At 41.9% G+C, this 15,034-nt stretch overlaps 1 protein-coding gene across 1 annotated transcript in view; it reads right to left on the bottom strand.

Annotated features, from left to right (window-relative positions):
* Positions 1-1,030: 1,030 nt before the first annotated feature.
* Positions 1,031-15,034, bottom strand: part of LMNB2 (lamin B2) — an 83,754-nt gene continuing 69,750 nt past the window's right edge. Inside the window, exons 6-12 of the mRNA XM_054013958.1 lie at positions 7,874-7,999; positions 6,924-7,144; positions 6,158-6,455; positions 5,474-5,581; positions 4,603-4,722; positions 3,053-3,151; positions 1,031-1,571 (exon numbers count right to left, since the gene is read on the bottom strand). Of these exons, the coding sequence (XP_053869933.1) occupies positions 1,530-1,571; positions 3,053-3,151; positions 4,603-4,722; positions 5,474-5,581; positions 6,158-6,455; positions 6,924-7,144; positions 7,874-7,999 (1,014 nt within the window). The 3' untranslated portion in view covers positions 1,031-1,529. The remainder of the gene's footprint in view (positions 1,572-3,052; positions 3,152-4,602; positions 4,723-5,473; positions 5,582-6,157; positions 6,456-6,923; positions 7,145-7,873; positions 8,000-15,034) is intronic.

Genomic DNA, 15,034 nt, shown 5'->3' with positions numbered 1-15,034 from the left:
TGTTTACAATGTCACCTGAAAGTGAGAACAGGCATTTGCATGACACTGTTGTAAGCCAACGTGGCAAGATATTTACGTGCCAGATGCGCTAAAGATTCATATGTCCTTCATGCTTCAACCACCATTCCAGAGGACAAGCGTCCATGCTGATGACGGGTTCTGCTTGATAACGATCCAAAGCAGAGCAGACCGACACATGTTCATTTTCATCATCTGAGTCAAATGCCACCAGCAGAAGGTTAATTTTCTTTTTTGGTGGTTCAGGTTCTATAGTTTTTGCATTGGCGTGTTGCTCTTTTAAAACTTCTGAAAGCATGCTCCACACCTCGTCCCACTCAGATTTTGGACGGCACTTCTGATTCTTAAACCTTGGGTCGACTGCTGTAGCTATTTTTATAAATCTCACATTGGTACCTTCTTTGCATTTTGTCAAATTTGCTGTGAAAGTGTTCTTAAAACGAACATGTGCTGGGTCATCATTCAAGACTGCCATAACATGAAATATATGGCAGAATGTGGGCAAAACAGGAGACACATAATTTTCCCCCAAGGAGTTCAGTCGCAAATTTAATTAATGCGTTATTTTTTTAATGAGCATCATCAGCATGGAAGCATGTCCTCTGGAATGGTGGTCAAAGCATGAAGGGGCATACAAATCTTTAGCATATCTGGCACGTAAATACCTTGCAACGCCCGCTACAAAATGCCATGTGAATGTCTGTTCTCACTTTCAGGTGACATTGCAAATAAGAAGCAGGCAGCAGTATCTCACGCAAATGTAAACAAACTTGTTTGTCTTAGCGATTGGCTGAACAAGAAGTAGGACTGAGTGGACTTGTAGGCTCTAAAGTTTTACATTGTTTTGTTTTTGAGTGCAGTTATGTAACAAAACAAATCTGCATTTGTAAGTTACACTTTCATGACAAAGATTGCACTACAATACTTGTATGAGGTGAATTGAAAAATACTATTTCTTTCGTTCATGATTTTTACAGTGCAAATATTTGTAATCAACAATAATATAAAGTGAGCACTACATTTTGTATTCTGTGTTATAGAAATCAATGTATTTGAAAATGTATGGAAAACATCCAAACATATTTCATAAATTCCAATTGGTATTCTTTTGTTTAACAGTGCGATTAATCGTGATTAATTTTTTTGAGTTAATCGCATGAGTTAACTGCGATTAATCAACAGCCCTAATATTTACCCTACTCTGAAGGAGTCCTGTCCCATTTTAGCTTAAAATTCATTCTACTGCAGGTTTGTATACAAGACAAAAGTTTTAATGGTGGGGAAATAATCCAATATTCCCATAGTAGGCAAGGGGGGAGGATAAAGAAATCTATTTAAAAATCTTGGCAGTTTTGCTTGATTAATTTTTTTTCTATAAAAATGTAACAAGGAATAAACTTTTAAAGAAATCAGATGATACATATAAAAATAGTTTTCAGTGGCTCTGCAGGAAAAAAAATAGCAAAAATAAAAGGAAAGAAAGGAAAAAAGTAGCAAATAATAATGTTTTTTCACATCACTGAACATCCTCTAGACGTTGTCCTGGGATCCCCCTGGAGGAACAAAGAAATTAGTTAGTGCACAGTAGAATGATAGCAGGCCACAAGCACCTCATGTCCTGTCTTGACTAGTACAAAAGATAACTCAAGTTAGCTAACATGACTTGAAACACCATTTGGCACCTACTGCAGACAGTTTAACACCTTTACAAACTTGTTAGTTGGTCATGTTGTAACCTAGGCTCAGGTATCATACTGGTTTGAAAAGTATCTTTCTCCTAATCCAGATAGACCCCCGGTGGGGGCTATCACTAAACACGTTGGGAATATGGCAAGAAGCAGTGTTGGCAGAGTTCCCTGCTATTATTCCACACTGGCAGAGAGGAGGGAAGAAGTGTGATATTGAGTCATCTTTGGAACTGTATTATCCTTCCTCTAAATGTAGTCTGTAATAATGCACAAACACACACCAATGAAGCTCGACCAGATATCTGGCACAGAACTGTATCCTGGCACCATGCTTCTATGGATACAAAACACACAACACTGTGTATTTGTTTTCAGATTCTTCCACTCTCCGAATTCAATCTCCTTGAAACCAAGAAATGTCCATAAGTTGATTTTAAAATTGCATTGGCCTAGCCTGCTGAGTTCATTGTGAAAGAGGCTACTAATGCCCACTGATCAAATCTGAATATATGGCAATAGTTTACAGTAGTTTGAAAGTGCCCTCTAGTATAACATGCACAAAGTTTTTCTCTTCTGTCAGCTCCATTAACTGCTGGCCATTCATTCTCCCATACTCATTCTAAAGCATTGGAATTTACATAAAAGGTAATCGTAACAAGGTCAGCCAAGTTTATTTATTGTGTAACATTTGTATCCTGCAGGAAAACACACCAGCAAAGTCCAGCTGCCATAGTGGGAACAGGATTGTCCATTTCCCTGTAATTAACTGCCATATTTTTCAGAATATCTTCTGTCTCTTTAGAGCAAGGATGCTACAGACATTAGTGCTAGCCCTGCTAGTAGGGAAGGCAGCACAGGCTGGTGGGAATCACTGATCACACAATTTCCCAGCTCTTATTTCATACAGCTGTCGAAGAGCAGCAATAGGAATCTACAGGGCAATAAAGATTTTTCTTTGTTCTATGGAGTTTACACTATCACCAACCTTCACGGCCTTTCTCAAAAACACTCCTGCTGTTTCAAATCCATTAGCACCAGGATTATGTCCCAAAGTCTATGGCACCCTGACCTGTCAGCAGTCACTGCCTACAGTGCATCTAGTGGGGCCCAAAAGGATACATCAGTTCCTCAAGTTAAGAGCTCAGGAGCAGGAATTGCAGAATGCTTTCTTTGGCACATCCTTTACAGGAACCTATTCCAAAAGCTGGGATCAGAATGGTCACAGCTTGCAAAAGCTGTTGGAAGATGCACCATTCCATGCTTGAATCTAACCCAATTCACCAGGCACAAGTGAGGAGAAGTGCGAGGATAGCCTGAGTTTAAACAAATGGTTCTCATCATATTACCTGCTGGTGAAAGAGATCCTCTTCTCCAAACTCTGCTTCATCCTCCTCCTCATTCTCCCGCACCACAACAGATTTTGTGACGCTTCTTACTGCAACTTCCTAGACAAGGGGACAGACACAGGTGTTCACTTTGCCATCAGCTCTTTCCCTCTCACCCAAACTTTGGGGAATTCCAAGCAGTTGGCCACATATTTGAACGATCATCCCTGGTTTGGGGTTTTTATGAAACCAAATCCTAGCCAATTAGGTTCTGCAAACTACAGGCCCTCCCTTATTTCTGCCCATCTCTAACTGTAGTGATGTAATTTTTGTTTTCAATCATCCTTATCTTTAGCTATTTTCTCTTATTCATAGAAGTTTGAGAGGGAGCAGATAAGATGCCTTTCTACCTCTCATGTGGGGTTTATTCATTTTTAAAAACCTACTAATGGGCTTAACTGGGAACTGTGTCATAAAAGACTGCGGAATGTGCTAAGATCTGATCTATTTCTCTTAACTATTACACAGCTAAACTGAAACCTCTATCTAATTTCCACTCATATTCTATGTCAGTTGCATGTACCAAATATTTGGAATTGTTGTCTTCACTAAGCTACTACAAGGATTATTTTAAAATTCAGGAAGTTTCCTTCCTTTCTAATTTATTGTAGCAAAGATTAGTAATAAGAAGCTGTTGGTCCTCACAGCAGTTGCACATTGGAATTGTATGTAGGGGATACATCTGAATTTCTGGGGAAATCTTCCTAGATACAGACATTTCCAAGTGGAGGGACTGACAAATATCAGGTTGTGGGGAGAGGTTATTTTATTTTTGAGGATCTTTCAGCTACTAATTGAATAAATGTATCCAATTTGAATACTGAGCCAGTTCCCTTCCCTGTGTATATCTATGATCTTTTATCCTACCTCTGTGTCCTGTGCTGCTGTTCCTGCAATACCTTCATAGAACTGTCAGCAAGAAAGGCATGAAAACTGACACAATGCTGGTCAGTTTTACTTTGCTATTGCTTCTGGACAGCTGAAGCAATGCATGTTTACCAACAGCAGCCAAAGCATGATCCTCCCTTGCAAGATTCTTCTGCAGGGACAGTTTTCAAAAATAGTTGTGGGAGGATGCAGTACAACGAAGAATACTCAGAAACCTGTGCCCAGTGGAAACTCCTGATATGGTTGCAGTACTGAAGAAATCTCTATTTTTTTTGCATTATTATTGTTTACATAGCACCCTAAAATATACTCAGTATCATCATTTGGAATAATGAACAATGCACATTTGCTTTCTCTACTGGAAATGTATACTCAAATCCTCTACTCTCCAGGACAGTTCACTAAAAAGATCAACTAAAGTGATCAGTATGTTGAACCATGTTTCCTAAAACCACATTTGAGCTCATAAATGTTTATCACTTAAATGTTACAGACAAATGAAAACACTACTTTGTTTAAAAGAAGAGAGTTAAGGATAGTGTGAAACTGCGATTTTGTCAAAATGCATAGATGGGTTTGGGAGGTAATGCAGCCCACATCATTTTCCAGAAGACAAAGCTTACCTCTCCATCAGAGTTCACCAGATATGTGCGGATGTCTCCTCCAGTGCCCCAGCTGCTCTGATTCTTCCACACAAGGACAGAAGGGGGGCTATGAGTCACACCTGCATCTGCAGCCCAGATCTAAGAAAGAGAAATTCTATATGCAGATGTTTATGCCCTTTTTCTTTTTATATATATGTAAAAAACCCTATATTTTTACTTTTCTCATTACCCTTTTCTTGCCACCCCACTTGCTCCTTCTCATTTCCCAATGACAGTGAAGTAGATGAAACTAGAGTGAAACTATTTGCAGGAAAATGTTTTTTTCCCTTCAAAACGTTAAGAAGCTGCAAGTTAATAGCAACCACAGTTACAGAGAAGAGAAAATAAATGGAGTTTAATATTTCAGTCATTTCTTTTCTGCATATAGCAATTAATCTTCCTGGACTCAGTGCATTTACTATCATGGTAGAGCCCAGAGACAAAATACAGCTGCATACTCATCCCGTTAACCTCTTAAAAGGCTATAAGTTCCCACTTGCTATGGCAAACATTTAAGCAATAACACAAGGAAAGCTGCTCCTTTCCTATGGAGAGACTTTTAATGCAGATTGCAGACAAAATATCTAATTTAGTAATGATTCATTTGGTGAACACAAAAATGCATATAAAATGCCAAATAACAGGCCTAACCCGACAATTCTTAATCCACTAAAATAGTATTGCAGAAATTCAACTCCCATATCGTATTCTTTAGGAGCATGATCTTACTCCAAACAAAAGTGAGCTCAATGGGAGCAGGGGCAAGCCCTATATCAAGCCCAGTTAAACACTCGCTCACATTCACACCAGATGCCACAGCAACAACAAAAGTGTCTCCTCAGTGACTTACTGTAACAGTTTGCCCAGCCCTGAGGACATACTTTGGAGTAAATTTATAAGAAATTTCTTCCGCATCTCCAATTTGTCTCTTCAGTCTCCAGTTACCCAGAGACTGGTCCTAATGGAAAGATATAGAAGTTTATTTAGGAATAGATATCTAGAGCCAGACAGATGGCATCTCTAATGCCTGTGTATTTATTAAAATGCTAAGGATACAGTCACTAGCTTTTCCCACGGTTTGTTATTGGGTCACATGCACTGTAGCTTCTGGGAGTATTTTTTTTTTTAACCCAATGAACAGTTTAGATTGCAAGCTCCTTATTTAAGGCTCAATCCTGCAAATACACAAGTAAGTAACTGTACTCACCCACTAATCCCATTAGAGTCAATGAGACTACTCAAATGAGTAAACTTACCTAGAGGTTTGTTTGCAGGATCAGGCTACTAAATGGTAAGCTTCTTGGAACACAAACTATCCCCTCTTCTGTGTCCTGTATAGCGCTGACCACAATATTGGTGCTGAAACAATACTATCAGCATTTAAGTACCACTTTGTCACTTCTGAAGGAGTGGTGCCCAAGGGAGACTGGCCATCATCTCTCTCCAGGGCGCAGTATGTTTGGGTTACAAGAGGCCATGTCATATCTGCATGCTAGCTTACTGCGGCCTTTCTAAAGGTTCTACTAACACTCACCTTCTCAGAGTTGTTCTTCAGTTGAACATATTTTCCCTCCAGGTCTATCTCTTCTATGCTGATGCCTCCTGTGGCTGAGGCTTGCTGGGACATTTGGAAACTACTGCTGCTACCGCTGGTGCTACCACTACTACTCCCAGTGCCAATTCCACTTGTACCACTGCCTGAAAGCTCCTCTGCTTCAACCCGTTTTCTCTTGCCTCGAGAAGAGCGAACAACTGAAGTGCTGGTGCTACTGCTGCTGGAGGTAGCCTTGGAGACTGTAACACGGGAGGACGGGCTTGGCGACAGCTTCAATCTTAACGCAATCAAACAGACATTTTAACCAGATGAAGAAGGCTGCAGTTAGATTCTCAGGAGCGGTCCAGGGGATTATTTGAGAGAATTAATATATACAATAACATGCCACAGTACACCAATACCCTAGGCTTTTATATGAACTGCTTTAAGGCATGATGACAGAAGCAGGAGAAACACAGAGTCCTGCAACCTTTGGCAGGTAAGTACAAAAGGAGCTGAATGTCAAGTACATGTTATTCCACAGTATTTCATAAATATTTGAATAGATGGGTGTTCAGATGAGAGCAGCAGCAACTGCCTCATTTTATGAACATTATGTATATAGTGGCCTCAGGTTCCAAGAGGCCAGCGTGGCCCTCAATTAGGCAACGTTTGTGCACTGGTGTTCAAAGGGGACAAAACAATGTCAGAGCTGGGAAAAATTCCCACCTGCGCAGAGTGTGAAGCATGTGAAACCTATACCTACCTCTTTTCCTCACCCTCCAGAAGTTTTCGGTAGGCACTGATCTCCATGTCCAGTGCTAATTTGACATCAAGCAGTTCTTGGTATTCTGCAAGCTGCTGCTGCATCTGGTCCCTCATTTCCATCATTTCCCTTTCCTTGGCATCTAGCATCTTCCTGAACTTGTCCTGCTCACCAGCCATCATATCCTCCAGTTCCCGAATGCGATCTTCTGCGACACTAGCCTATGGTCACAGTAAAACAAGAAGTCAACCTAGCGTGTGTGGAGACAGAGGAGGATACGTGATTTCCCTCTGACAGGTATTGCAAAAGGGGAAACAAAATCAGACAGCTAGACTCAGGAATTCAATTACAGCCATGCATTTCCAGAGGCAGAACAGACATATGGGTCACCATCTAGTCCATCCCACAGGGAAAGGGCAGTGTATTATTCACTCTATAGCTTTAAGTGGCAAAAGCAACAGGGCTTTAGGGAACTCTTGGCAGGGTGTGCTCCTGCAACTAAGACATTTGCTAGGCCCCTTCTCTACTGAAATCCAGACTAGTTAATCTTTTGGGAATGCTCCAAAACCCCTTTCATCCCCTGAAATGTAGGAAAAAAGTTGAGTTTTGAGATAGAATATATGCAACAGGGAGGGGTTACTGTACCAGGAACAGTTGGTAGGATTGGGGCTATAATGGCAGTTTAATAATTAGTGTAAGATGGGATACAGGTCACATTGTCTGATAAGTAACTTTAGAATAAGATTTTCAATGCAAATACTCACAATTACAAGTTTAAAATTCACCTTCCACTAAAATGTGTATAAAATGTACTGTTTTCTACAAACATACCTGCTAGTCAACTCATTCTCCAGAGCATTCATGGAGAGTGAACAAAGGGAAAGGAATTCAAGTTTTATTTGACCAACCGTTCACAGAGTTTTAGATGTACGGAAATGTAGTTCCTTCACCTGTTTTTGCAAGCCAGAGAGCTGGTAGCTGAGAGACTCTATCCTCATGCGAGCTTCCTTCAGCTCTTCCCGGGCAGCACTGGCAGCTTTGTCATTTTGGTCAGAGGACAGTTTGGCATTCTCCAACTGGAAGAGAGTTTGGCACAGGATACTCACATTAGACTAGGCTTCACAGGCTTAGGGCTGCACTGACTAAACCGGCTTGTGCTACTAGAACAGAAAGTCCATCATCTTCTCCATTACACACACTCAATTTTAATATGACTGCAAAACTGGCTAAGAAATATAACTAGGCACAGAGTCTGTGTCTAGAAATAACAGTTTAAAAGAGAATTTCAAATAAGTGAAATTTAAAATTAACCGCTTTCATTAACTTCCTGCAAAGTTAAATGTCATCTGTACAATCATGTTACAGCCATTCCATTAATAAGAAATGGTTATTCACCTATTTTTCTGTAGCTGTCGTTCTTGCAAGATGTGTTGCACATCTCCATTCCACTGTAGGTGTGTGCACACCTACAGCACAGCTGTCAGAAAATTTTCCCATGGCGGTCCCTGTTGGAGCAACTTGAGTGCCCTCTGTTGCCTTGCACTACTGCACGCAGGTATAAAAGATGGAACTGCCCCGACCCCCCTCAGTCTCTTCTTACCAGAACAATTCCGATAGAAGGAGGGAGGGTCATGGAATAGAAATGTGCAAAACATCTTGAAATTACCAAAAAAAAAAGTTAGTAGCAGTCTCTACTTCGAGTGACTGCACATGTCCATTCACTGTAGGTGTCTCACAAGCAGTTTGAACTGGAAGTGGTTTCAGTGTTTACTTTAATAAAGAATAGATGATTACTCATCCAAATCTGGCATTGTCTCTGGATTGCTGAGAGGCAGCAAAGTGAGAGGCAAATGCATGGAATGATGACCAGGTTGCTTTCTTACAAATGTCAAAGATGGGCATATGAGCCAGAAATACCGCAGAAGCTGCCTGAGACCTCGCTGAATGGGCCACACTCTACTCAGGGGCGTCACATTACACTGCTCTACAGCCAAAATGCTTCTGAAATAAATGTAGTCAAACTTTACTAATTCTGGATCACTGAGAACAAAAATGATGCTTAAAATTGTTGATTGGCTCTAGTTTTCAAGATATGCTATTGGGTCAGTATATACGACCCTTGACTTGGGAATGGCGGAGGATAAGTGAGTTATAAATGGAAAGGGATCTCAATTTAAAGCAGAAATGACTAAAATACATCTTTGACTGGATCTATGAATACATCTATGACTGGGTTTGGACAGTACTTGCTTTTTAGGCAAAACAATGAATGATGCAATCTGTAGCTGGTATTGCGTCATACATGATATGAATTGCATCATGTTATTCCTAGAAGTAATGGATGATGCAATCATAACAAAGCTTACATCACTCTGCTGAACAAATTGCCCTATATCAGCTCTAGAAATCATACAGTGTCGTGCTCTCTTATTTGTCAGTGTTTGATTTTGCAAAGGGACACATTTCTGTTTAGCCAAAGTGAGCAGAGATGCCTCGTACTTGTGTGAACAGTGCAGATAACTTCTGCTATGTTTGTGGTGAAGTGACTTTTGCATCACAAAAGCACAGTAATAACCACAATGGTTAAGAAAGCCTATCACCTTTATTTTGGCTGCAAAATTGGAGATCGGGACAAGAGGTGGGCCCCACACATATACTGCAACACTTGTGCAACAAATCTTTGCCAGTGGTTGAACAGGAAAAGGAAATCTATGCCTTTTGCAGTGTCAATGATTTGGAGAGCGCCAACAGATCATACCAGCAATTGTTACTTCTGCATGGTACCTCCAGTTGGGAAAGGTGTGTCAAAGAAGAAAAAGTGGACTGTGCATTATCCAAACATTCCATCAGCTATACGCCCAGTACCCCATGGAGAAGGACTGCCGGTTACTGATACACCAGAATCATTCTCACTTGAGTCAGACGAGGAAGAGGATGAAGCTTCTGGTCCTGAACCATCAATGTCACAGGACCCACATTTTCTCCCATCCTCCTCCTCTGAACCACACCTCATAACACAACGTGAACTGAATGACCTTGTCAGGGATTTGGAACTACCCAAGAGTAAGGCAGAGCTGTTGGGCTCCAGACTACAGCAGTGGAATCTCCTGGCAGGTGATGTTAGGGTTTCCATGTTTCATGACTGTCAAAAGGATCTTGTCCCATTCTTCTTCATGGAAGGTGATCTTGTAGCCTGCAACAACATCGATGGTGTGATGGCAGCCCTCAACATGGTTCACGATCCAGATGAGGGGAGACTGTTCATTGATTCATCGAAGACGAGTCTTAAAGCTGTTTTACTGCATAATGGCAATTTTTGCCATCAATTCCAGTCCATATGAAGGAAACCTATGACAACATGAAACAACTTTTGAGGTGCATAAACTATGACCAACATCAGTGGCAGCTTTGTGGCGATTTGAAGGTTGTTGCTCTCTTGCTTGCTCTGCAGACTGGATACACAAAGTACTGCTGTTTTTTCTGCGAATGGGATAGTTGTGCAAGAAATTCCCACTACATCAAGAAAGATTGGCCACTCCGACAGTCATTGGAGCCTGGGAGGAAAAGTGTTCAGCATCCACCACTTGTTGAATCAAGGAAGATTTTGTTATTACGCTTACACATCAAGCTGGGTCTGATGAAGAACTTTGTCAAGGCCATTGACAAAACACAAGCAGCTTTCAGGTACCTCCGTGGAAAATTTCAAAAGGTTAAGTGAAGCTAAGATAAAGGAAGGTGTCTTTGTTGGTCCTCAGATTCGTGAACTTCTTCGAGATGATGCATTTGACCATGCACTGCGTGGCAAGGAAAAGACTGCATGGAAAGCCTTCCAGTTAGTGGCAATAAATTTTCTCGGAAACAACAAGGCAGACAACTACAGGTTGTTGGTGGAAAACCTCCTCAAGGCATACAAAAGCCTTGGTTGCAACATGTCACTAAAGATACATTTTTTGCACTCTCATCTAGATTTTTTTCCACCGAACTGCGGAGCAGTGAGCAACGAGCACGGTGAGCGATTTCACCAGGACATTGCAACAATGGAGAAACGCTATCAGGGCAAATGGAGCCCATCAATGCTTGCAGACTATTGCTGGACAGTGACAAGAGATGCTCCATTTAATGAATACAAGAGACAAGCCAAGAAGCACCGAGTAGACACTGAATAGGACTAAACTATGTACATAATAGATTTTTGCCTTTTGTTTCATAATAAATTTTATTTATATAACCCTTTTGCTGATTTTTGAAGTGTTACATAAACAGGACAGGTGAAATATTATCATGTAAAGCAACCATAAACACATGAAAAGACCTAGGTTTACAATTTATGATTAAAACTCTACTATCTACACAATATACATAGACATAAAATGTAAAAACTTAAATATCTTAGAAACAGTAGCCAATCAGTTGTTTTAATTGTCATATTTGAATTCAGCACATCAAAATACATAATAAATAGCACATTTTATCTCTGAAGCAGACGACTTCTCAAAAATTGCAGACCAGTGTTATCAAACTGATAGCGTAACTGAATATAACTGGATATCCAAGAAGAGATTCTCTGAGTGGACACTGGACAGCCTTTCATTCTGTCTGCAATTGTGATGAACAGTTGTATTGAAGACCAAAATGATTTAGTCTGATCCAGGTAAAAAGCCAAAGCTCTTCTAACATCTAGAGTGAGAAGCTTTTCCTTGTCTTTATGCATATGAGGCTTTGGAAAGATAAGTCATCAGATTGCCTGATTAATGTGAAAGCTGGAAACTGCTTTAGAAAGAAACTTCGGGTGAGGACAAAGGCAAACTGTTACTACAGAAGACCATATAGGAAGGCTCTGACACACTAGCACTTGCAATGTCCCCACTTTTCTGGCCAACATAACAGCAGCCAAAAAAAAGCCACTTTAATTGAAAGGTGTAGCAGTGAACAGGTTGCCAGAAACCCAAAGGGGGAACCCATCAGCTTTGCTGAAACTAGATTCAAGTTCCATGGGGGAGGGGAGTGTCAGGATACTGTATCTGTGGATATAATTTTTTTTTTTTTTGGTGCAGAATTCCCTCAGGAGTAAATTATATTCCTAAAGAATTGCCATTATTCTAAAAGTTAGTAAAGCCTCCGGGAGATTCAGCCTCCAGTGTCTCTCTGGGGTGCAGGAGCCATGTTAATTCCCTCTCTCTCTCAAGTTCAAGCTAAGACAATCCCTGCTGGTTTCTCTGATAGCTTTGTTTGTGACTAATATGTAAACTGAGGTAAACCCACATTTCTTTGTCTAAGACAGACCTGTTTATCACTTTTGCTAGGCTAGGATGTCTTTGTTTTAAACATGTTTTAATAACATTATACAAAGGGTATTAATAACTTCACATATAAATTCAAACACATCTTTTAAGTTGATGACAGCATACCAGTGCCTGGGATACAGAGAAGGAATAATGGAAGCTAGGGTGACCTTCTGGAATTTTATTTTCTTCAGGAACTTGTTGAGTTCTTTCAGATCTAAAATAGGCCTGAGACAGCCTTTTGCTTTCGGGATTAGAACGTAGCAGGAATAAAATCTCTTTCCTGTGAGTAACAGAGGAACTTCATCTATGGCTCCCACAAGACACAGAGATTGGACCTCTTGTAGTACAACAGCCTCATGACAGAGGTCCCTGGACAAGGCCAAGGAACAAGGGCGGGAGGGGGGATGGAAACAAACTCAAGGGTACATCCCAATTCCACTATGCTTAAAACCCACCAATCTGTGGTGATGCCAGACCAAGAATTTAGGAAGTGGGATAGGCGATTAGCAAATGGGGGATGTGAAAAGATGGCATTCTGGGGACTGGCAGTCTGTCCTTGACCAATGCATCAAAATGTTTGTTTGGAGGACCCAGCTTGCCTAGATGAACCGGCTCTGCAGAGGCAGAAAGAGGTGGTAGACGTCTCTTATAACTTCTGCTCTTCTTCCTGGACACGTCCTTGGTACGGGTCATGACATTTGGATAGTGGGAGTGCTATGGGTGAAAGGAGTTTCTTTTTGTTGCCAGCATATAAATACCCAGAGACTTAATGGTCACTTTTGATTCCTTGTGACTATGCAGCCTCTTGTCAGTCTTTCCAGAAAAAAGTGAAGGACCCTCAAAAAGGATCTTGAATGGTCTATTGGCACCACCCCCTATTGTAAGTACCCTTTTGGAGGTCTGGAATAGTCTGGTGAACCTCTGGGGGGGGGTGGGGGGTGGTGGATGACCCAAAATGACTGCAGCTATGACCACCACCACCTAATGAGGCCACGTCTCAAGCTACAGAGTCAGTTGGGTCTAGACCAGCCTGCAAAGACGTTATGGCAACTAATTTCCCCTCATCCACCATCACAGTAAATCCCTGTTTCAGCTCATCTAGTAGCCTGTCCTTATATTTTACAATTTTACCCCGAGAGATAGTATTGTAATGACCCAGCAGAGCCTCCTGGTTTGCAATTCAAAGCTATGAACCTCCTGTGGAATAAAGCTTCCTTCCAAATTAGTCCAATTTCTTTACTTCTTTGCTTTTCAATAATAACACCTGGTGACCCTGTCTCCTCTTTTTCATTGGCTACAGAGACTACCAGGGAGCGCAGAGAGGGATGATTATAGAAATTTTTCAAGTCCTGTGAGGGGACATAGTAACTACTCTGCTCTTTTTGCAGTAGTGGGCAGGGAAGATGGGGTCTGCCACAGAACACTTTCAGGCTGAAGGATAGCCTCCTTAATAGGGAGAGCTACCTTACAGGGTCCCACCAAGGCTAAAATGTCCACAAGCACATGTGACTTTCCCTGGACCTCCTCCAGCTGGATATTCAGAGTTGCAGCCATCCTCTTCAACATCTCCCGATGGGCTCTGTAATCATCAGGTGTGGGAGAAACAGACTCTGCTTATCACTGCCTTATTGGTGGATGATGAGGAGGTGGTCAAGGACTGGTGACGTGAACCCTCTTCTGATTCCTCCAAGATCAACTCCTGAGAGCAAACCTCTGCATATACAAGTCTCTACCAAGGGTGGTTTGATGTGATTCTGGTACAGACACTCGCAAAGGCAAGTTGTGAGGCATGCTCTAGATTGAGGAGGGAAACCCCAAAGATTCCTGAAAGGCCACTGATATGGCCCCTGGACCCCAATTATGTCTGGGCCATTGGTCCTTGTGAGATAGGCCATGCTGTGACTACGCCTGGTACCATGGTGAATAGGCACTCCATGGGAACTGCTGTACGTATTCGGGCAGTGACATGTAAGAACCTCAGAATCCAATGACAAGTCCTCATCCTCCCACCAGGAGAGAGCTGTCACCATCAGTACTGGGGAGACAGGTTCAGAGCCTGGAGTTGGAGGTACTGCAAGATCATGGCTGGTTTCCCCCTACTTGCTACTGATCTGACATACACATTAAAGAGTGGGCCTGAAGGTACCGTATGGGGCATCTGAGGAACAGTCGACATTGATACTTTAGACACTGGAGCTGGGTTAGAGTCCTGAACAGCAAGGAAAATCGGTACTGACAGGCTGAATAACTCCCAAACTGCCATAAAAATGGCACTGTGACAGAATGCTGGGCAACATCAGCTGAGCCAGCACTCTGGTCACTGCAGCTCCAATTAAACACTGCAGAACAGACCTGGTTAAGAAGAGCTGTGCCTAACTGGTGAGGGGAGGAGAGTTGGAAGGCTAATTAAGCCATTAGGCCAAGGCTCTGCTCTTCCCCGCTTGCCTCAGGAGCTGAGGGCTCCCTAGGATGGTAGGAGTACGGCTATATATTGTACAAGGGTGGTGGGAACCGACATTGTAAATAAACTGCACTGGGTGTTTTACTAGCATAAAGGTCTCTGAACGGTTTGTGGACTTGAGCAGAGGTAGGAGTGAGTGGGCCCTGCCACAGGCACCAGGAAATCCTACAATACTGATATCTGAACTGAGGTCCATCTAGTCCAGATGAGGTCCACCAGTGCCAGATGCTTCAAAGGAAGGAGTAAAAGCCCTGCAGCTGGCAGATAATCCGCTCCCCTCATTAGGTCTCATGGTGATCTCTAGCAGTTCAGAGGTTGGTTGTAGCCCTGACACGAGATTTATTAACCCTTCCAAAATTTTTGTC

This window comes from Malaclemys terrapin, chromosome 24 (assembly GCF_027887155.1).
Source record: "Malaclemys terrapin pileata isolate rMalTer1 chromosome 24, rMalTer1.hap1, whole genome shotgun sequence".
NCBI lineage: Eukaryota > Metazoa > Chordata > Testudines > Emydidae > Malaclemys > Malaclemys terrapin.
Note: the sequence above shows the minus strand (reverse complement) of the source record. Positions and strands in the feature narration are given on the sequence as shown.